The sequence below is a fragment of the Lithobates pipiens genome, unplaced genomic scaffold, assembly GCF_037356315.1.
Source record: "Lithobates pipiens isolate NorthernLeopardFrog02 unplaced genomic scaffold, aLitPip1_a1.2 Scaffold_23, whole genome shotgun sequence".
NCBI lineage: Eukaryota > Metazoa > Chordata > Amphibia > Anura > Ranidae > Lithobates > Lithobates pipiens.
The window spans coordinates 176387774-176411156 of record NW_027507785.1 but is presented as its reverse complement, the minus strand read 5'-3'; the positions used below and the strand labels follow the sequence as shown (position 1 = coordinate 176411156).

Here is a 23383-nt window from a genome sequence, read left to right as displayed (position 1 = left end):
CAGTCAGTCCTAAGTATTATGGGAAGGGAAACATATGCTGTTTGAATTCAATAGGTTTCATTTACTAAAGGGAAATAGGTGGTTTGTGTTGAAAGGGAATTTGCACTTTGCCAGGGAATCTGATCCAGAGTTTATTGAATGTGGTGAAATATCACAAAGAATATCCAATTATGTACAAAGTACATTTTAAAAAAATCTGCGTTTTTGCTTGCACATTATTGGATGATGAAAGTCAGCAGCATTTTACCTCATTCATTAACCACTTAAGCCCCGGACCAATTTGCAGCCAAAGGCCCAAGCCCCTTTTTTGCGATTCGGCACTGCGTCGCTTTAACTGACAATTACGCGGTCGCGCGACGTGGGTCCCAAACAAAATTGGCATCCTTTTTTTCCCACAAATAGAGCTGTCTTTTGGGGGTATTTGATCACCTCTGCGTTTTTTTTTTATTTTTGTAATATAAATAAAAATAAAGCAACAATTTGGAAAAAAATACAATATTTTAAATTTTTTGCTATAATAAATATCCCCAAAAAATATATTAAAAAAACATTTTTTTTCCACAGATTAGGCCGATAAGTATTCTTCTACATATTTTTGGTAAAAAATCGGAATTAGCGATTATTGATTTGTGTGCGCAAAAGTTATAGCGTTTACAAAATAGGGGATCGTTTTATACCATTTTTATTAATTTTTTTTTTTTTTACTAGTAATGGCGGCGATCAGCGATTTTTATCGTGACTGCGACATTATGGTGGACACATCGGACATTTTTGACACATTTTTGGGACCATTGTCATTTATACAGCAATCAGTGCTATTTAAATGCACTGACTCCTGTGTAAATGACCCTGGCAGTGAAAGAGTTAACCACTAGGGGGCAGTGTAGGGGTTATGTGTGATGTTATGTGTTTTTTTATTGTAGGGACGTGGCCTGGCATGTGACATCACTGATCGTCTTTCCCTATAACTGGGAACAGACGATCGGTGACAGCCACAGTAGGAAGCACGGGGAGAGGTTTGTTTACACAGATCTCTCCTCGTTCTTCAGCTCTGTGACCCGATCGCCGCTGGTGTCCCGCGGCCACGGTCACGGAGCTCAGGACCGGGTCGGGAGCGAAAGAGCCACGTACAGGTACGTGATTGTGCCCAGCCGTGCCATTCTGCCGACGTATATCGGCGTGAGGCGGTCCTTAAGCAGTTAAGCTCTGCAGAACACAATCTACAGGACATTTCAGTTTGTTGCAGGCTGGTTTGTAAGTGAGCTGGGAATTTTCTCTTGTTTTTTTTCTTACATGCATCCATGAGCTCCTTGCTGCAAAGGCCAGTTATAGGTCAGGGCAGTTACCATTTGTTTGTATCCTGTCTGATGAACCCAAATCTCACAAGAATTTTTTTCTGCACTGTGCAGGACTAGGGTCTACAATAGGGAGCTATTAGCTGCAGGCTCCGACATTAGCTTTAAGTGCAAGTGCTATGGGGAAGACGTTCTATAAACAGATTGTCAATTTTGTTGATGATAATAAACAGGATGAGGTTAGGTTCAAACTGTTGCAATGTGATTTTAATTCAACTTTCAGTGTGACTTTGATAAGGTTTGTATATTCTATGGGGTTAAAATCACACTGAAATCGAACCAAAGTAGTACAGGAACCTTTTGCCAAATCACTCTGTGCTTATTCTAATTTATGCTAACTGACACCATTGAAAACGAATGTGAATTCAACTGTCCATGCAATTCTGTGTGACACAAGTCGCATCTGAAATCTCACTAGTGTGACCTGGCCTTAGACAGCATACTGTCAATCTGACTTATTACATGCAATCTGCAGGCATTGAGATTAGTCTTCGAAATAAGGTCACAGAGATGTTTGTAACCTGCAGAACTAAAAGATTGAATTAAACAAACAGGGTTTCCAGGACACAAGGTAATACATTTCTGTGTATATCTCTGCTATGCATTATGTGTGGAGTTCAGATTTAAAGGGGTTTATTTCTTTTTTTTTATTTATAATAAGCAGAGATATGTCTTGTTGTATTTATTATGTTTAAAAACTGAAATTGGGAAAAAGTAAATGATATCTATATAAAGGAGGCATGTACATTCATCCTTGAATCTCAGTCTTCTTTTGTGTGTTTGTTCTGTGTAGTAATCCAGTGTAAAACATTGCTTCTGTGCAGGAGTCTCCTGTAATAAAAAAACGGTCACTGATGCTCTGGTCTTGTTGCCGCCCCCTTCCTGTAGATTTCTGCAAGCAGCCTGTAGTGGGTGGGGCCTTCTAGGTCCCTCCCACAGCTCTTTATAGGCTATTTTGCAGCACAGTGATGTCACAATGATGTTTGCAGTGCAATACATGGGCTTTCAAGATATTTGATGCTCACAAAGTAAGTTTATATACTTTTTGGCTATTGCAAAATATATTTTGATGAAAGTTTTTGTACCTGATGTTTATCTTTAAACAAATAAATGTGTGTTCTGTATGAAAATATTCTAAACAAACAAGAGAAAACAGGAGAAACAGCATTTTACAATAGTGTTTATTAACCTATGCACAGCCTGTACATTTGTCATACATTCCATTGATTTTTCAGTCTAAACGAGGACTCCCAGGGAATATTAAAAGTGTTTTGTTCATGAGGAAGGGCATTGAATAAAAGCTCATTTGAAAATCCATAATATTTTGACATTTTTAATATGCTGTGCAGTTGACAGGTCTCGTTAGCACTTTGAAAATAGGCCAGTCAGCTCTCCAAAAATCTTCAACGCTATTTTCAGACATTATTGTGAATGAGTCCTTTAGCACTGTAACTTTATGATATGAATTAATTGTAACAGAAATTTAAAAGAAATTATAAATCAAGCATGTAAAGATGAAAATGAATGTTTAAAAACAGAATATTTGTCAAAATCAGAATAACTGTGTGACAAGCCTCGGGTAGGCGCTGCTGTTCAGTCAGTCCTAAGTATTGTGGGAAGGGAAACATATGCTGTTTGAATTCAATAGGTTCCATTTACTAAAGGAAAATAGGTGGTTTATGTTGAAAGGGAATTTGCACTTTGCCAGGGAATCTGACCCAGAGTTTATTGAATGTGGTGAAGTATCACAAAGAACATCCAATTACGTCCAAAGGAAATTTAAACAAATCTGTGTTTTTGCTTGCACATTATTGGATGATGAAAGTCAGCAGCATTTCACCTCATTCATTAAGCTCTGCAGAAAATGATCTTGCAAAAGTGTAACTTTCCTTGCAAAATGAACAATCTATTTGCTTTTGGTAAATCAACCCCAATGCTCATAACGGGTACAGCAGCTTTGAAATGGGGACAATTTATTAAAAGTCATTATCATGAGCACTCAAACCCCCAGGGGGAAACCTCAGTGACAAAAGGCAAGCAAATATGTCTTGGTTATGGATAACTGTATTGTTCATAGACGTTTTGAAAGCATTTTAGGCTATTGCAGTGTCCACAGTATTAAAGTGATTCTAAACTATTGCATATATTTGGTGAAGTGACTATTAGAAAATCAATAATCACATCACCACAGGATGGTACAGCGGATGCAAGATTAGTAAAGATGTGCCACATCCTAATACATTGGAATGCAAAATAGAGCAAAAAACACTGTACTTTATATGTACCAAAATACAGTTTTTTTAAAGTTAATATCTTTATTACAAAAAATAAGAATATAGACAAAAATTGTTAAAAATATATTGACGACTGACGAATATCAGAAGTCCATCAGTCTTGGTGTAGGCTGGTTAGGGCATACTATGGATGAGCTTTACATGTTGCACGCACTAGCGCTTCTTCAGGAGCTTAATATAATTTCCAAGGTCATAAAAGTGTTAAATTAAATTAGGTCATTGGCAATTATTAAACCTCTTCATATAACAAGCAGAGGGTAAAAAGATGACCACTGTAAAATAAACGTTTCTGTAGGGTAATTAGACCCTTAGTGGTGCAGCCATAAGGAATCCTTATTGTCTATATTAGTAGAGGCATTGCAACAGGTTACCATATAATGGAGACATCCACCCCATACCTGGTGTAGTGATAATTCTTCTGATATTTGTTAGAATCAATATGGTCTCCTACCCATTCAGGAAACAATATTATTTTGCAGTAACTGGTGGCGTGATCTATATTCACTAAGTAATATCTTTGTTGCTAAGTTTTTAAAAACGTTTGTCTACATTCTTATTTTTTGTAATAAAGATATTAACTTTTATCTTTTTCAATGTTTTTATTAAAATTTCAGTAGCGACATTACAGAACATAAACAGTGTTATCCATACAATAGATCATCAGAAACAGGCTCACGTGAATGTGTATAATTGGCAAAACTGTAGTAGTAAACATGTGGGAACAATGTATTCTATTCCAAGAGTTATGCAGAAGGTGGGTAATTGTCTAGCTCCCCAAGGCACCCTATTTGGGGACATGCTGTGTCGTAAAGGGAGGACAACTCACCCCGACCTGAGCTGTGTGAAGTTTTCTTGGGGTGAACAAGAGTGTATATAAACGTGTGCAGTAAATTGTAGACAAGCAAATGTCCATGAATTAAACATGTGTAAAAACATTGGAATAGCCAGCGTCAGTGAGTCAGAAGAAAGTTGTACCCTTGGGGCTAAGCCGACTAGGGATGAAATCCCAGAGACTCAATAAACTGACTTGTACACTACAATTGTTAACTGTAAAGAAACCATATAATTAGTAAACATATACTTCAAATTTAACAAAGCTGTAAGCTTGACCTGGGGATGAGTTTATCTATAGAAAAAATAAAGGTAGCATGTCAACTACCTACTAGAAAAGGTAGGTAGGATATTTAGGAAAGAGAACAGGGTAAAGAGGGAATGAGGAGAAGATTGGTAGGGATATAGGGTGGAGGAGAGTGGAGATAAAGATATTAACTTTCAATAATGTGTATTTTGGTGCCTATAAAGTCCAGTGTTTTTTGTTCCATTTGGTGAAGTGACTAGCCTTAGGTGATACACAGGGATCTAACAAATCCTTCTACATAAATAGAGGGTGTTTACACCCAGGTTCCCTGTTCTCGGGTGATGTCACGTAAGCCACTCTCCTCTTCCCTATGTGAGCTCCCTGCATGGAACCTGAGAAGCTGGGGCTGTGCAGACACAAAGCTTAATATCTCTGTCCCAGCCACTGGCAGCCAGAAGCTGATTACAATTTTCCTACATAAATTTTACCTATCTTTTATCTGCAGCCATCTAAATTACACAGATAAAAGGCTATTTTCTCACCTCCAGAAGGCAGGGGAGGGGACATAACATTTCACAGTGCGCTGCATACAGCATGGAGCTGAGTGTAATCTGAGTAGAGGGAAAGGACAGCCTCAAAGGGAAACATTAGGTCAGTGATTCTCAACCAGGGTTCAATGGAACCCTAGGGTTCCTCCAAAAGCTGCTAGGGGTTCCTTCAGCATTGGGCAATTTCTGCCTCTCAGATAAGTTCCCACTGACACCATTGATCTTTTTAGCTATCTGTAAGGAGGTCATTCTTTCCAATGACCACCAGTCTTCTAACTGACCATCACACTATTGTATTATGAGTTGTAGATTTCTAATTTTTAGCAGGGGTTCCCCGAGACCGGAAAATTATTTCAAGGGTTCCTCTGTGTTGAAAAGGTTGAGAAAGGCTGCATTAGGTTGTTATTCACCTGCTGTTTGCTGGAGTTGGGGGGGAGGGATGTGGTGTGGGAATGACCTGTCAGAACTGACTCATGCAGATAGCAGAGGGAAGCCAGAGCAGACAGAATTTACATTAGGTGCTCTGGATTCAGGCACATACACACTATAGCGTGATATACTTTATTCACTTTTCATTTTAGAGGTTTAGAATCACTTTAAAACTAATTGTATGGAAGAAATGTTCCTGAAGCAACAAAGTGATTCAAAACCCATCATAGCTGATACAGCCATTTTAAAGAGACTCTGTTTTTGCCCCCAAAAGGCATCACTATACATTCAACAAACAAAAAGCACATCAGTAATTAGGGGTGATCAGTCCACCTTTTCTGATTGTGGATCTCCCCTATAATATAGTCTTGAGTGCTTACTATAGATTTTTTTTATTTTGTTTCCTCTGACTTATTGCATTGTCTATGTACTGGTGTGCTAATGTGCAAAGCAAATTACTCCTTTGCTTTTCATCATATTAATTTCTGTACTTTTTTGCACCTAAATACTGTATATCAATTCCGTTATTTGAGACCAAATAATTGCAGCTGCTGTCCATAGACTTTTCCACAGATACATAGCCATCTTTAAAACAAGTCCTTAAGTGTTGAAAGTGTTGAAAAGGGTTACACAAACTCTTTACCCCATATTATATGTATATATCATTAATACATCTATGTTTGTAAGGTACAGTTACATGCTGAATTGGCTGGAAACACATGGGTTAGCTGATGAAATAATCTAAAGATTTCAAACTGCAAAGTCCTGCCCAGTTAGAACAAAATCCTGCTTGAACTGATCTCATCCACTTGTGATCCACTTATGACGAGTAGCTGAACTAATTGCATCAGTGGTGGAAAGGATTTGCATCAAGCTATATATTTAGACCTGGGAGCTGAGCATGAACAAATGGGTGTAGGTATTGGGTATGCCTGAAATAACAGAGCAGGGTGAATAAAGGTTCACAGTATGTTTTAATTTCACTGCTTCATGATAAATAACTGTATGTCCATCTGCATGGCAGGTAAGAAATTGCATTTAGCGCAGGTGGTCTCTCTTGTGGAACCTTTTTATTTTAATAGTCAAATAAAAAAAAACATGGGGGTTATTTACTAAAGTTGGATAGTTCAAAATCCGGTGCAACTCCGTATAAAAACCAATCAGCTTCCATGTTTTATTGTCAAAGCCTAATTGAATAATATGAAGTTAGAGGCCGATTGGCTATCATGCACCGCTTCACCAGATTCTGGTTAGTAAATCTCCCCCAGGTCCTTTAAACATGGTTGGGGAAAGCAGGAGCTATTTGTAGTATTATACAAAGGTGATCCTGTCAAATAGTGTGTACATCATACTTAACCCCCCGGCGGTATTCCCGAATCTGGCTCGGGGTGGAGATTTTGTACCAAAAGCGGTTACCCTGAGCCAGACTCGGGACCGCATCGCTGAATGCAGGGAGAGGTTTACTTACTTTGTCCCCTGGATCCAGCGATGTTCCCCCACTGTACGAGCGAGCCGTGCTCCGCTCGATCTATCACGGTGCCGTTCTCCGTTCCCTGCGAGCGTTGCGATGCACAGGGACGGAGAACGGTGCCAAATTCAAAAACACACAGTATACATACAGTATAATGTAATCTTACAGATTACATTGCTGTATGTAATTATTTCACATCCCCTTTGTCCCTAGTGTTCTGCCCAGTGCCCTGCATGTAGTTTTATAATATAGAAACTGTTCTTTATGCCTGGAAACTGGAGATTGTCCATAGCAACCAAAACTGCCCCTTTACATCAAAAATGATTTTAGACCAGCTAGAAAACAGCGATAACAAATTTGAATCACTCACAGAATTGAGTGATAGTGATTTGTGGGGAGATCCGTCATCAAATACTGAAAAGTAATGACAGTGACAATTCTGCAACTGAGTAAATTTCAGTGGTTTTTGATTTGATTACATTATTGAATAATTTTTATTATTGTTATATTATTATTTGGTATAATTATTTATAGTTATTTATTATATTATAATTTATGATTTCATTTTTCAAACTTTATCATACCCGTGATGTCTACTAGACTTTGGTTTGGACAGATTTAAGTGAGTTATTCCTAAGAATTACAGGACTACAATATAAAATGCCAAATTTCCATGCAAAATAATGGTACTGCTTTCAAAAACCTAAAATCTAAAATAATCATACCGGCAGGGAGGTTAAAAAAAACAAACATTAAAACCCAAATTAACTTTCAGCTGAAATCAGCTAGATAGAGTGCCTTGAAAAAGTATTCATACCCCTTGACATTTTCCACATTTTGTCATGTTACAATTAAAAATGTAAAAGTATTTTATTGGAATTTTACATGATAGACCAACACAAAGTGGCACATAATTGTGAAGTGGAAGGATAAATGGGTTTCTACATTTATACAAATAAATACCTGAAAAGTGCCTCGTGCATTTGTATTTAGCACCCCTTATACTTTATAGAACCACCTTTCGCTGCAATTACAGCTGCAAGTCTTTTTGTTTATGTCTCTACCAGCTTTGCACATCTAGAGAGTGAAATTTTTGCCCTTTCTTCTTTGCAAAATAGCTCCAGCTATGCCAGATTGGATGGAGACTCGTGAACAGCAAGTGTCAAGTCTTGCTACAGATTCTCAATTGGATTCAGGTCTGGGCCATTCTGATGCATGAATATGCTTTGATCTAAACCATTCCATTGTAGCTCTGGGTGTATGTTTAACCACTTAAGGACCGCCTCCTACACATATACGTCGGCAGAATGGCATGGCTGGGCACAAGCACGTACATGTAGGTTGCTCTTTAAGTGCCCAGCCGTGGGTCGGGAGCGCGCCGCCAGCGGCGGGCTCCTGACCCGGTCCTGAGCTCCGTGACCGTGGCTGCAGGACCAGCGGACCTGATCGCCGCTGGTGTCCCGCGATCGGGTCACAGAGCTGAAGAACGAGGAGAGGTCTGTGTAAACAAACCTCTCCCCGTGCTTCCTACTGTGGCTGTCACCGATCGTCTGTTCCCTGATATAGGGAAAGACGATCAGTGATGTCACATGCCAGGCCACGCCCTCCTACAATAAAAAAAACATAACGTCATACATAACCTTTCCTCACCCCCTAGTGGTTAACTCATTCACTGCCAGTGTCATTTACACAGGAATCAGTGCATTTAAATTGCACTGATTGCTGTATAAATGATGATGGTCCCAAAAATGTGTCAAAAATGTCCGATGTGTCTGCCATAATGTCGCAGTGACAATAAAACATCGCTGATTGCCGCCATTACTAAAACTATCCCCTATTTTGTAAACACTATAACTTTTGCGCAAAGCAGTCAATAATCGCTAATTGCGATTTTTTTTTTACCAAAAATATGTAGAAGAATACGTATCAGCCTAAACTGAGGAAAACATTTTTTTTATATATTTTTTGGGGATATTTATTATAGTAAAAAAATATTGCATTTTTTTCAAAATTGGCCCTCTATTTTCGTTTATAGCGCAACAATTAAAAACCGCAGAGGTGATCAAATACCATCAAAAGAAAGCTCTATTTGTGGGAAAAAAAGGACGCCAATTTTGTTTGGGAGCCACGTCGCACGACCGCGCAAATGTCAGTTAAACTGACGCAGTGCCGAATCGCAAAAAAGGGGCTTGGTCTTTTGGCTGCAAATTGGTCCTGGGCTTAAGTGGTTAAGGTAATTATCCTGCTGGAAGGTGAACCTCTGCCCCAGTCTCAAGTCTTTTGCAGACTCTAAGAGGTTTTTTTCTAAGATTTCCCTGTATTTGGCTCCATCCATCTTCCCATCAACTCTGACCAGCTTCCCTATCCCTGCTGAAGAAAAGCATCCCCAAAACATAATGCTGCCACCACCATATTTCATGGTGGGGATGGTGTATTGCAGGGTGATGTGCAGATTTAGTTTTCTGCCAAACAAAACATTTTGTATCTAGGCCAAAAAGTTCAATTTTGCCGATTGTATGCGGTGTCTGTGCAAAAAGAGTTCAGCCATATCGTTGTATGGCTGAACTCGCATTGGATTAGCACAAAAAAGGTGCAGGGACTTTTTTTCCCCCGCACTGGAATTTGATGGCATCGGTGTTCCCATGCCATCCGATTCCTGTCTGAATCCACAGTTCGCACTGCGATCTTTGAACTTTTCTAGGGGGTGTCATTAACATTGTATTGACACCCGCAGCAGTTCGCAGAGGGCAGTGTGAAGTGCCTGCAGGAGATGTGATGCGGGAACCAGCGCTGGAATCAGACTGGTTCCTGCATCGCTAAGCTGTAGGAAGTGTCAATGAACTACAAGAGCACTTATCAGCACCCTTGCAGTTCAGTGAGAACTACAAGCTTTCTGCTGCGATGGAAGACAGGACTTGTAGTTCATTCATTCACAGATTAACTGTGTTTAAATTGTGATGGGGAGGTACCCCAAACCGCTGTCACTGGAGTAGGGGGTACCGAGGGGAGGGGGTGCAGGGACTGGTAGCATTCTATGTGAGCTTAGCCTTTAAGGCTTCAAAGGCTTGCTGGAAGCTCTGCAAATGATTTGTGTTATGCCCCACACACACTATGAGAAAATCAGGACAAACTCCAAAATATTTCTTGTATTTGAACAGAACAAACATTTTCCTTTAATATGTACCGTTTTGTATGATTTTCAGATATGAAAGACTGTGCATGATCAAAAACAGCAAATAAAAAGAAGCCTTTGTGGTAGGAGAATTCTCGTTTTTATTATATCTTTCCTCGGTTCCGACTTGCTTTGAAACATCAGGGAAAACCGGCCGATTGTTTGCTCGATTTTCTTATAGTGTATACCACTTGCTGTACACTCTGCTCTTAACCACCTCCCACCCGCCCTATAGCCAAATGATGGCCGTAGAGCGGGCGCTTTCGTCCGGATGGCCGTCCCTGGACGTCCTTGTGTTTACTTCCGCAATGCGCGCCGCCGCGGGCGCGCATCGTGGAAGTTTTGTGCTCGCCGTGTCTCCCGGAGACAGGCAAACACAGATCGCCGTGTACGGCCAATCAAAGAGGCCGTTCACAGGGCGATCGCAGCTGCCAATGGGAGATGATCTCAAATGTAAACATATGAGATCATCTCCCATTGCCGTGTCTCTCCCTCCTCACACAGAGACAGTGTGTGAGGAGAGAGAGGATCTGTGAGTGAAATGTTTTACTGTGAATAAAATCTGTCAGCCCCAGTGCCATCTGCCAGTAGTGCCAGTGCCAGTGCCACCAGTGCCAGTGCCACCAGTGCCAGTGCCGCCAGTGCCAGCGCCAGTGCCACCTGCCAGTGCCATCTGTCAGCCCCAGTGCCGTCAGCCCCAGTGCCGTCAGCCCCAGTGCCATCTGCCAGTGCCGCCAGTGCCAGTGCCACCTGCCAGTGCCACCTGCCAGCCGCAGTGCCATCTGCCAGCCCCATTTGCCAGAGCAATTAGCCAGAGCAAATAGCCAGCGCCATCTGCCAGTGCCAGTGCCATCTGCCAGTGCCAGCGCCATCTGCCAGCGACATCTGCCAGCGACATCTGCCAGCAACATCTGTGAGCGACATCTGTCAGCCCCATCTGTCAGTGCCATCTGTCAGCGTCATCTGTCAGCGTCATCTGCCAGCCCCATCTGTCAGCGCCATCTGTCAGCGCCATCTGTCAGCCCCATCTGTCAGCCCCATCTGCCTCCAGTGCCATCTGCCTCCAGTGCCATTTGTCAGTGCCACGTGTTGTCAGTGCCACGTGTTGTCAGTGCCACGTGTCGTCAGTGCCACCTGCCACGTCAGTGTCACCTGTGATCAGTGCTGTCAGTGTCACCTGCCACATCAGCGTCACCTGTCAGTGTCATCTGCCAGATCAGCGTCACCTGTCAGTGCCATCTGCCAGATCAGCGTCAGGCGGTACCATCCACCAGCACTGCAAAGCCATCCACCGGCAACCCAGTGCCATCCACTGGCACCACAGTACCTCGGCAAAGGCCAAGTACCAGTGTGTCAACTCGGCCCCAAAGGGTTAGGTCCCATGCCAGCCTTCCCTATTCCCTCCAGAACCCCTTGTGGCTTCCTCCTAACTCAGGAGAAGCTAACGTTCCCCCTTTCACTGCAAACCCAGGAGTCCAGGTGGACACACACAATTTTTCCCTGATGGACTTTTTCCACTTAATTTTTACAGAGGACATGCTTGAATCCATTGTGGTCCAGTCCAACCTATATGCCCAACAATTTATTGAAAGCAACCCAACGTCCTCTTATGCCCGTCCCTACGAGTGGAGAGCCCTAACAGTGGAGGAGTTTAAATTTTTTTTGGGCCTCACATTTTGTATGGGACTAAACAATAAAAATGAAATACGTGCATATTGGTCATCCCACCCCATCTATCACATGCCCATCTTTTCCTCAATAATGCCCCGGACCAGATATCTCATGATAATGAGATTCCTACACTTTAACGACAATACCCAGTGCCTTCCCCGGAATGAAATTTTGATAAACTTTAAAAAATTTGGCCGCTAATAAATTATTTTTCTGAGATCTTCCCCCAGTTGTTTACCCCAGACCAACACATATGTGTGGATGAGTCCCTGATCAAATTTTCTGGCAGGCTGGGCCTAAAGCAATTTATTCCCTCCAAAAGGGCCCGCTATGGGGTGAAGATGTATAAATTGTGTGATCGAGCCACAGGGTATACATATTCCTTCATGGTATACGAAGGGAAGGACACCCAGCTACATCCCCCTAATTGCCCCGAATACATCGGATCGAGTGGGAAAGTTGTTTGGGAACTCATAAACCCACTCCTGGAGAAAGGCTACCATCTTTACGTGGATAATTTTTATACAAGTTTACCCCTGTTCCGCAACCTCCATAGAAAGCAAACTCCAGCATGTGGCACCGTAAGAACGAACCGGAAGGGCTTTCCTCAAAGCCTCGTCAACAAAAGGTTAAGAAAAGGCGAAGCGGCGAGTTTACGGAACGAGGAAATTTTGGCTGTGAAGTGGAGGGACAGAAGGGATGTGTACATGCTTTCTTCGATCCACAACAACACTTTTGTTGAGATCACCAGGAGGGATGGCCCAATACAAAAACCCACTTGTATCCATGAGTACAACATGTTCATGGGGATGTCGACTTGAACGACCAGATGCTCGAACCCTACCTTGCCACGAGAAGAACATACAAGTGGTATAAAAAAATTTCAATTTATTTCTTTAATTTGGCCATATACAAAACATATGTAATCTATCGTAAATCCACAGAAAGACCCATACCCTTCCTTGGCTACCAGGAGGAAATCGTCACTGCCCTTCTATACCCCAACGGCCCACCACAAAACATTTGATCCAATGTAATTAGCAGACTCTCTGAACGCCACTTTCCTGATAAAATCCCTCCCAGACCAACAGGCCGAAGACATCAGAAAAAATGTCGGGTGTGCAGCAAACGAGGATTGAGAAGAGACACCACTTATCATTGTGCCCAATGCCCTTCCCAACCAGGCCTCTGCATAGGTGACTGTTTCTGCCGTTACCATACTTCAGTGAATTATTAGTGAAGTATGGTAACCATAACCCTCACTTCCTGCCATTTACCTTCACACCCCTTATGCCTCTGCTTGCTCTGTAACTGACCCTGGCTTGTTATTCGACCACGCTTCTGCCTACTGATTCTGTTTATGTCTCTGCCTGATCTGGAACTGACCCTGGACTGTTATTCGACCACGCTTCTGCCTACTGATTCTGTACATACCTCTGCCTGATCTGGAACTGACCCTGGAATGTTTGACCATGCCTTTTGCCTGCCTCTTGGACTGATCTTGTACCCTCTCAGTGGAATAGTGGGATTCATAACAGGGGTCTCACATATGTGAGGGGCTCCAGAATAGTTTTTTTGGATGAAGAAGACAATTTCCTTTGTTTTCTCATTCCTAGATTAGGGTCTGGAGACTCGGAGGCTTCAAAGAGATTTGGGTGGGAGAAGCCTCTACCCCTATTCCCATTCTGTCCTGAACAAGGCCCTACTTCTGCCTGTAGGACCTATACCATCATGCCTCTGCCTGTCGCATGAACTAACCACACCACATGGATGGACCATGTTCCTGCCTACTACCAGGACCAATATTTTGGCAATGCTGACGATCTCTGCCTGCACTGACCTTGGAATGTATATGAACAGTATCCCTGCCTGCTGCCTATATTGACTATGGACAGTATACCTGTCTGTTGCCTGGAAAATTGTGTTCACTTTTGCTGACCAAGTCCCTGCCTGCTGCCTGGACCAGTGCTATCATCCTGTGGACAACTGCGCTGCTAAAACCACAGGTAATCGTTTTTTTACTCTTTTCTCAGCAGAATGTATTTTGGGGTGTAATTCTTGGTATGAGCATGCTATGTGTCCCTGGAACACCTGATGGTGTTCCTTGCATGTTGGGCCTCTGTATGTGGACAAGCTGTGTAAAAGTCTCACACATTTGGTATTGCCATACACAGGAGGAGTAGCAGAACGTATTTTGGGATGTCATTTTTGCTATGTACATGCTATGTGTTGGAAATATCTTATAAATGGACAACTTTGCGTAAAAAAAAATGTGTTTTAATTTTTTTCCACATATTCCCGAAACTTCTGGAAAAAAATAAACCATTCAAAAGACTTAATATGCCTCATAGATTATACATTGGGGTGTTAGCTTTCCAAAATGGGGTCACTTTGTGGGCATTTCAATTGTCCTGGTGCTCCAGGGCCTTCAAAAATGTAATAGGTGGTTGAGAAATGAGATGTGTAATTTATGCTCCTAGAACGCCTGATGGTGCTATTTCAATATTGGGCCTCTGTATGTGGCCAGGCTGTGTAAAAGTCTCACACATTTGGTATTGCCATACTCAGGAGGAGTAGCAGAACATATTTTGGGGTGTAATTTTTGCTATGTACATGCTATGTGTTGGAAATATCTTATAAATGGACAACTTTGCGTAAAAAAAAATGCGTTTTCATTTTTTTTCCACATTTTCCCAAAACTTCTGGAAAAAAATGAACAGTTCAAACGACTCATTATGCCTCATAGATTATACGTTGGGGTGTTAGCTTTCCAAAATGGGGTCACTTTGTGGGCATTTCCATTGTCCTGGTGCTCCAGGGCCTTCAAAAGTGTAATAGGTGGTTGAGAAATGAAATGTGTAATTTATGCTCCTAGAACGCCTGATGGTGCTATTTCAATATTGGGCCTCTGTATGTGGCCAGGCTGTGTAAAAGTCTCACACACTTGGTATCGTAATACTCAGAAGGAGTAGCAGAATGTATTTTGGGGTGTCATTTGTGGTATACACATGCCATGTGAGAGAAATAACCTATTACATTGAAAATTTTGTGAGAAAAGAAAAAAAATCTTCATTTTGCAAAGAATTGTGGGAAAAAGATGACAACATCAAAAACCTCACCATGCATCTTAGTAAATACCTTGGAATGTCTACTTTCAAAAAAGGGGTCATTTGGGGGGTATTTGTACTTTCCTGACTTGTTCTGGTCGCAAGAAATGAGATAGGCCACCAGTACATCAGGTGTGATTCATTTTTCATGATTCGCACCACAGCTTGTAGACTCTCTAACTTTCACAAAGACCAAATAATATCCACTAATTTGGGTTATTTTTACCAAAGATATGTAGCAGTATAAATTGTGGCCAAAATTTCTGGAAAAAAAATTATAATTTGCAAAATTTTATCACAGAAACAAAGAAATATGCGTTTTTTTTCCAAATTTTCTGTATTTTTTCATTTATAGCACAAAAAATAAAAACCCCAGAGGTGATCAAATACCACCAAAAGAAAGCTCTATTTGTGGGAAAAAAAGGACACAAAATTCATTTGGGTACAGTGTTGCATGACTGAGTAATTGTCATTTAAAGTGTGAGAGCACCAAAAGCTGAAAATTGGTCTGGGCAGGAAGGGTGTTTAAGTGCCCAGTAAGCAAGTGGTTAAACAAGCTTTCGTTTGTATTCACCTAGAATGTATTTTGTTGATTGAACCTGAAGGTTCAGTACACTATGTGAATTTTCACATACGGGTACTGCTTGTGAGAAAAAGGTACCTGCATGAAGCCACAAATCAGAATGCAGTCTTACATATATTATTCATTTCAGGTCATGAAGCAAGTTGACAATACTGTGACCAAGAATCAACAGTTCATATTTTAATGCTGTTTTCTCTCATTTACATTCACCTTGGCCAGTGCTAAGCAGAACTCATAGAGTCCTGTAATGGAAGCAGTTGACAACATATGTGGGCATTGGGAGTCAAGGCAATAGGACATGTTCACTCTGTACTAACTGCTTATGGGTCCCAAAAAGCATCCATTTACAAGTCATTCAGCAGTGTAATAACTGGAGGAATGGCAAAGCACATTATTAAAATGCAAATTTAGTAAAAGATATCCTTTGCTAAATATATTTAATGTTTTAATGTTTTATTGGTAAATCTATTCTACAGGATATATAATTCTAAAAACCTTACATTCATTACATTCTAAATCCATAATAATAGCATGTTTATTAGGTTAACATAACCATAAACATGCTTCAGAAGACTCCAAAAATATCCTATTGTATTCCCATTTAATGTGAGGGGAAAAACATACTTTTTTTATTGTACATATTTGCAAAATTTTCAGTTATTCAATGTCACCTTCTCCATCATCACATACAAGGCCTTGGATTTCTTTCTCGGGCAAGAGGCCATACTCATTAAAAAAGGCCTCCACATCCACAGCAAAAAACTCCTCACTGAGATTTTCAGTAACATTGATGAAGTTACTGATAAGTTCACCTGCCTTGTAGACTAATATGGTAGGGAGGACATCTTTAGAAAACCTTTCTCCAGCTCCTGTATCAGCTGACTTTATTTTACAGAACTTCACTGTTGGATACTCCAAAGCAATACAGGTTAAACAGTTATTCAGTGATTCACAGGCCTTGATCTCATCAGAGAAAATATGAACTATAACTGTAGTACTCTTACGTTCCTTTTCTATTGCTTCTAAAAATTCATCCCCACTTTTAAGATCATATAAGTACCCATATTTGGGACCAAAGCTCAGCCTCTGGTGCATGTCCTGCATACATTGCTTGCGGTATTTCTGTAAACAGTTTTCATCTTCTTTGTCATGCATTAATTCATATTCTTGCATACTCATCTGGAGAAGAAGATATAACACAGAGAATGTCATTCTAAAATGAATCAATTGTTGTAAAGCCCTACCACAGTGTTATAAAAAAAAAATACAATGACCTCCCATGTTGTATACATACAGATTTTTTTTTGTTTACATAAGAGGGGGCAATGGGGTGCTTAACCACTTGACCTGTCCCTGATTGCCCACCACACTAATGTAGTCACACTATAAGCCACTGATCACCGCCATTACTAGTATAGTGTCTATCCAGGTCTGTATCCTAGTCACAGTCGAAACTTTACTAGTGTCCCCAATAGTATAGTGTAACCACTTGACCTCTGGAAGGTTTAACTCCCTTCATGACAGGACCATTTTGCTATTCAGCACTGTGCTATTTAAAATGGCTATTACACGGTCATGCAACACTGTACATATATATATATATATATATATATATATATATATATATATATATATATATATATATATTTTTTTTTTTTTTTTTTTTTTTTTTTTTTTTTTTTTTTTTACATAAATAGAGATTTCTTTTGGTGGTATTTGATCACCACTGGGTTTTTTATTGCTAACTGCTAACAATGCATTTTTGGGGACACTATACTATTGGGGACACTAGTATAGTTCCGACTGTGACTAGGATACAGACCTGGATAGACACTATACTAGTAATGGCGGTGATCAGTGGCTTATAGTGTGACTACATTAGTGTGGTGGGCAATCATGGACTGGTACTAACTTACACTGACTGGGAGGGATGCTAACTGACTCTGATGCTAGCTGACATCACTAGTGGCACTAATACAGTGATCAGTGATACTACTGTGCACTGTCACTGTATTAATGGCACTGGCTGGGTAACGGGGGTGATCAGGAGGGCAATCAATTGTTAGCTGCATGCCTTACAAGTGTTTGTGTGCTGCATTTACTTACTTACAGACTGGCTGGCTTTCTCCCTGATTTCAACTCTGAATGGTAAGTGAAATTACAGCAAAAAAACTGCCAGATGTGGTTTGTGTTTAATAATAGAGATGGGCCGAACACCCCTGGTTTGGTTTGCACCAGAACTTTTGAACATTGCTAAAGTTCAGAATGCGAGCCCTATTGAAGTCTATGGGGCCCTGATGTTAAAAATCAAATGTCCCCAAATGTACTGTCCTAGGGGACATGTACCAATGCAATTTTTTTTTTTTTAAAAGAAGCTCATTTTTTAAAGTGAAACAATGAAAATGAAAAATTCCTTTAAATATAGTGCCTGGGGGTCCCCTTAACCTGCCTGTAAAGTGGTGCATCTGTAACGTGTATAGAACCTGCTGCAGCAAAACTGACATTTATAAAGAAACAAAAAAGCCATTTAAATTGATTTTCACTACAAGCTCTCTTTATTTTGTAAACATTGGCTTGGGGAGCCAGTCTGTATGATGATGCCCCAATTTAGTGCACTCAGAACAAGATGAGAGATTTTTTTGATAAATTCTGGTGTCTCTTTGGCAGATTTTGGATGGAAATAACAAAGTTTTGCACCAGAGTGAGCAAGCCTTATGCGAAGAAGCCAAATTATAGTACACTTAGGCCTAACATTTTTTTTTAGATAAAGTCTGGTGGCTCTTTCGAAAAGTTTGGATAGAAGTAATAGGTGCAGAAAAATTGGGCTTTGGGTGTTGGGGGTGCCTTCACACCGTAACCCTATAAAGATACTCTTGATAAAAAGCAATAATTGGCCTTGCTGTAAAAAAAAAAAAAAAAATTGATGCACCTGTCAAACAGATGTGAACAAAATGGTCCTTGGGTATTAAATGTGCCTATGGAACCTATACCAAAACATTGCTTCAAGATAAAATCAACACCCACAAAGCTTAGCAACCTACACATTCTCGCAGAAATTTGAGAAGAATTAACACTTAATCAGTGACATTGGCATCAGGGGCTTGATAGCTGCTGCTAATTCAGGACTGATTCATTTTGACAAATGTCAGCCGGTCAACAGAGTCTGTCACCTCCTCAAATAGTGACAGTACAGTGCATGCATCCTTTATCAAATGGCTAGTGTTTCTGCTATGCTTGATCTGCTTGGGGCAGAGATTGCAAATTTCAACAGTGTAATCAGCTGCACATGTGCTAAAAAAGCCCACACAGCTGAGCTGTGGGAAGTAGGCCAGGAGATAACAGCTCCACAATCTGATGGAATAGGGTGTCTGTTCTCTACTCTTCCATGATGGCTGTCTCTGGAGGACATCCTGCTACATTGGGGTTGTTTCTCCCCCTCTTCTGCTCTTTCTGGCAACCTCAACATCCCTTCCATCTTCATCATTACTGGAACTTATTTGGCAATATGCTGCTGCTGGAGGAACATGACAACCAAATTGTTGTTTATCAGTGTTTAAGTAATCAAGTAATGTTTGTGCATCCTCAAGAAGCAAGTGGCTGACGCTGTGTTCAAATAATTCAGCTGACTCCTCCACGCTGACTCCTCCATGCATGATGCTGGGGTTATGGCAGGAGTAGCTGTGGACAAGGAGGCAGAATAATCTCCTCTGGCAGCTGCGGTGAACTTTGCACTAGTGTCAGCTTGGGTCATAGAAGATGAGGAAGATGAAGATGGTTTAGTAAGCCAGTCTACCACCTCCTCTGCATGCTGTGGCTTGATAGCAGGTCAACATCACTAAACAGAGACATACATGCCCAGCCTTACGGACAGACCACGTCCACCTTTGCCTGTGGACACAGGCACTCCTTGTCCCCCCAAAGTGGCATGGAAATGTCTACCTCTCCTTGTTGGGCTCCCAGACATGCTGGAGTGGGGCTTATTACCAAAATTAAATAGAAACTGGGAAATGTGTGATTGGATGCACTTTATTGAATAAAAAGTGGTGTTTGGTGCATAAATTGAGGACTGACACTGACAGAAATGTAAAAACTATAAAAACAATAAAAAAAGGAAAACCAGCATGACAGTCCAAAAAACTTGTTGACAATTGAAAAAAAGGAGGACAGGAAATAAAAAAAAAAAAGACAAAAAATGCAGAAACCAAAAATAATGTAATTTTTTTTATACTGCACTGTATATAGCACTAAATGTTATATAATGCTGGGTTAAAGACTGCACTACACTAACACACTACACTCACATTATACTGACACAGTACATTATACTTACACTATACTCACAAACTACATTATGCTTAAACTATAGTCACACTATACTGACACACTATACTCACACTATACTAACACTACACTAACACTCTTCACGCAATCACCAAAAGTGAACACACTAACTTAGTAGTAGCACAAACTACATTATGCTTAAACTATAGTCACACTATACTGACACACTATACTCACACTACACTAACACTACACTAACACTCTTCACTCAGTCACAAAAAGTGAACACACTAACTTGGTAGTAGCAAACTGAGCCCTGCTCTATCTATTGCCACTCCAAAAACAAACTGCAAAAGCTTCCTGTGAAAAGGAACCTTTTATAGTGTGGGGTGGGACTTTGTTCAATCACGGCTCAGTGTTCAAAGTCATCATCACTTTGTTCAATCAGGGCTATGACAGTGCTCTGTGCCATAATTGGCAAAGCCTTGCATTGCATTGCTTCATCCAATTAGGGCCCTAGAATGCACTTTGAAGTGAGCAGTGCATTGTGGGGAGCTCGGCGAGTGAACATTCTGCCAAGTGCCACGCAAATTCGGGTGAATAGGTGATGTTCTGGTCAAATTTTTGCTCGGCTTGAGCTGTTCGCCCAACTCTATTTACTAACACACACAGGTCGGTGTTGTGTTTAGCCACAGCAATCAACAGGTTCACAGCCAAAATCATTGGTTGTGAGCCTGCTGATGAACTTGTACTGTGCCCAACAGCATGAGTGGAAAGGAATACTGCATGCGCATCTGTAAAACTGTAAGTTCTGGTATATCAGAGGATGCCCAGGGGAGCCGCCTGCCAGCAATAAAATTACTACTGGCTGGTCGGCAAGTGGTTAAAGAGGGGTGGACGCAGAAGAGGGTATGGGGAAAATTGAAGTTGTTTTTTTAAGGGAAGTTTGTTATGATGCAAAGCTATTGTTTTGATGAAAGCAGCAGTGCCATATACTAGTTACATAGATTGAAAAAAACTCATGTCCATTGAAAACATTTGCCGAAAATTCCATCTTGTATCTTCCAAATCCTAAAGCCACCTACACACGATTGGATTTTCCGATGGGAAATGTGTGATGACAGGCTGTTGGCGGAAAATCCGACTGTGTGTATGCTCCATCAGACAATTGTTGTCGGACTTTCTGCCAACAAATGATGGCTAGCGGGTTTTCAAATTTTCATTGGACAAACGTGTGTTGTCGAATTTTCCGAGCGTGTGTACACAAGTCCATCGCATAAAAGTCCAAAGTACAAACATGCATGCTTGGAGGCAAGGAAAAGCCAGAAGCGGTCTTAAAAACTAGCGTTCGTAATGGAGAATTAACATTCGTGACGTGGCAAATTATGAGATCTCGAAATGCAGCACACAATTCTTTTCTTCTTGAATGGGATAATAATTAAGCTGGTTTGCTGGTGATACTGATGGAGTAATTGCAAACAAATTTTCAAAGGCTTTTTTTTCTAGTGATATCAAGCATAATATTATTAACTGAAAAGCGTGAACTGAAAAGCTTGAAATAAAAAGCGAGAAATTAAAAGTGCGAAATGAAAAGCGCAAATCAACACTCACCAAACTTCTACTAACATGAAATTAGCAGAAGGAGCCCAAAGGATGGCACTAAAGAGCTGAAAAACAAGGTAGTACATCCCTACGTTCGTAATTGTTGGCCCTGTGTATGCAAGATAAGTTTGGGCCAATGCCCTTCTGACAAAACTCCACAGTTATGTTGGCCAACAATCCGATCATGTTTACGAGCCTTTAGTCTATAGTGGATCCAGAAGAAGGAAAAACAATCCACAGAAAGTGTGATTCTAAAGCCTTGAACACACGATTGGATTGTTGGCCAACAAACCCGTGGATTTTTGTCCGAAGTGCATTGGCCCAAACTTGTCTTGCATACACACGGCCACACAATTGTTAGCCAACAAATATGAACGTTGTGACGTATTACATTGTTTTTGAGCTCTTTAGCGCCACCCTTTGGGCCCCTTCTGCTAATTTTGTGTTAGTAGAAGTTTGGTGAGTGTTGATTCGCGCTTTTCATTTTGCACTTTTCAGTTAATTTCTGAACGGCCGTTCGTCAACCAGCCATGTTGCGGAATTGGAGGCGATAACATGTTATTTATTATTGGCCTTGGAGTTATTGCTTTGACCTTATTTTTTTGGTTGAAAGGGGATTTGATTTGGTATATTTTCTATATTTCTAGATGCATAGAATGCACTTTTTGGTTAAGTTCTATTGGCAGATAGCATGTCTAATTTTATTTGTTTTCTTTTTTTAATGAACAATAAAAAAAATGTGTAGAATAATATTTGGCTATGTGTTTTACTTCAAATTACATTTTGGTAGTAGGCAGTTACATTTTAAAAAATACAATAGATAAAAATAGATGTGGTGGTTGCATTCTTTTTTCAGGCTACAAACATTTTCTGCAATTACAGAAAATACCTGTTGATTTTGCTTGCACTTCTGTTTTATTGTCACTTTCTGTGAGTTGAACTGAAAGTACACAAAATATAATCTCTTCTTTGCAAACTGTAATGGACATGAAAAGAGATAGACATGTTTGAAGTTCAGACTGAGGGACAACCATGACTATCTCAAAAGATACAGTCAAGTGAGTGAGCATATCCACATACGACAGGAAGTTAAATATTCCTAGGATTGCCTGGTAAAAATAAATAAAAGAGCCTGAAAAAATGAAAACGAATACAGCCAACTCATCTAAGGACTAGTAAGCTGCCATTTTGCCATATACTACTTTTTTTTTGTTTTTGGATTTAGATATACTTTAACTTATACAATGTCTGTTACCTTACGAGTGAATTTTTCTCTTGTGTCCTTCTCTTCTTTGCTTGGTGATTTGTATGGAGAAGACATTTGTCGAAGGATTTCTTTTTTATTTACAGGTATTGCTTCTTGGTCCTCGCTGACAAGTTTGAACTTCCTCCAATCATGTATGACACCTTTAGGCCCTATGTGAACAATAAAGAATATCCTTGAAAAACACTTTATATTTAAAGATGAAACTTCTCAGCAGATAGCCCACCAACTAATCCATGCTCACTCGCCATCTCCCTACTGCAGAAGTCCAGCCTATGAATTTATAGCACCCCCCCCCCATTAAGATAATGTTCAGGCCTGATAATTACCCACTGGGACCACAGCAAGGTGTACTTTGATGAAGCAATGGAGTAAGGTTACTGCCCCCATCTGTAAGCCTTCCTTTTAGTCAGTGAGGCTTTACCTTATAATAAAGGACCAAACAGAGAATTGGGTGAGAGACAGTTAGAGTCCCAGCTTGAATCTAAAGAAAAAAGTTGAGATATTTATTTTATCATATCCTTCATT

At 40.6% G+C, this 23383-nt stretch overlaps 1 protein-coding gene across 2 annotated transcripts in view; it reads right to left on the bottom strand.

The window, feature by feature from the left end:
- Window positions 1-2517: 2517 nt before the first annotated feature.
- PDC (phosducin) overlaps window positions 2518-23383 on the bottom strand; it is a 65653-nt gene continuing 44787 nt past the window's right edge. For both annotated transcript variants that reach the window (XM_077452648.1, XM_077452649.1), the window contains exons 3-4: window positions 22847-23007; window positions 2518-16887 (exon numbers count right to left, since the gene is read on the bottom strand). In XM_077452648.1, the coding sequence (XP_077308774.1) occupies window positions 16366-16887; window positions 22847-23007 (683 nt within the window). In that variant the 3' untranslated portion in view covers window positions 2518-16365. The remainder of the gene's footprint in view (window positions 16888-22846; window positions 23008-23383) is intronic.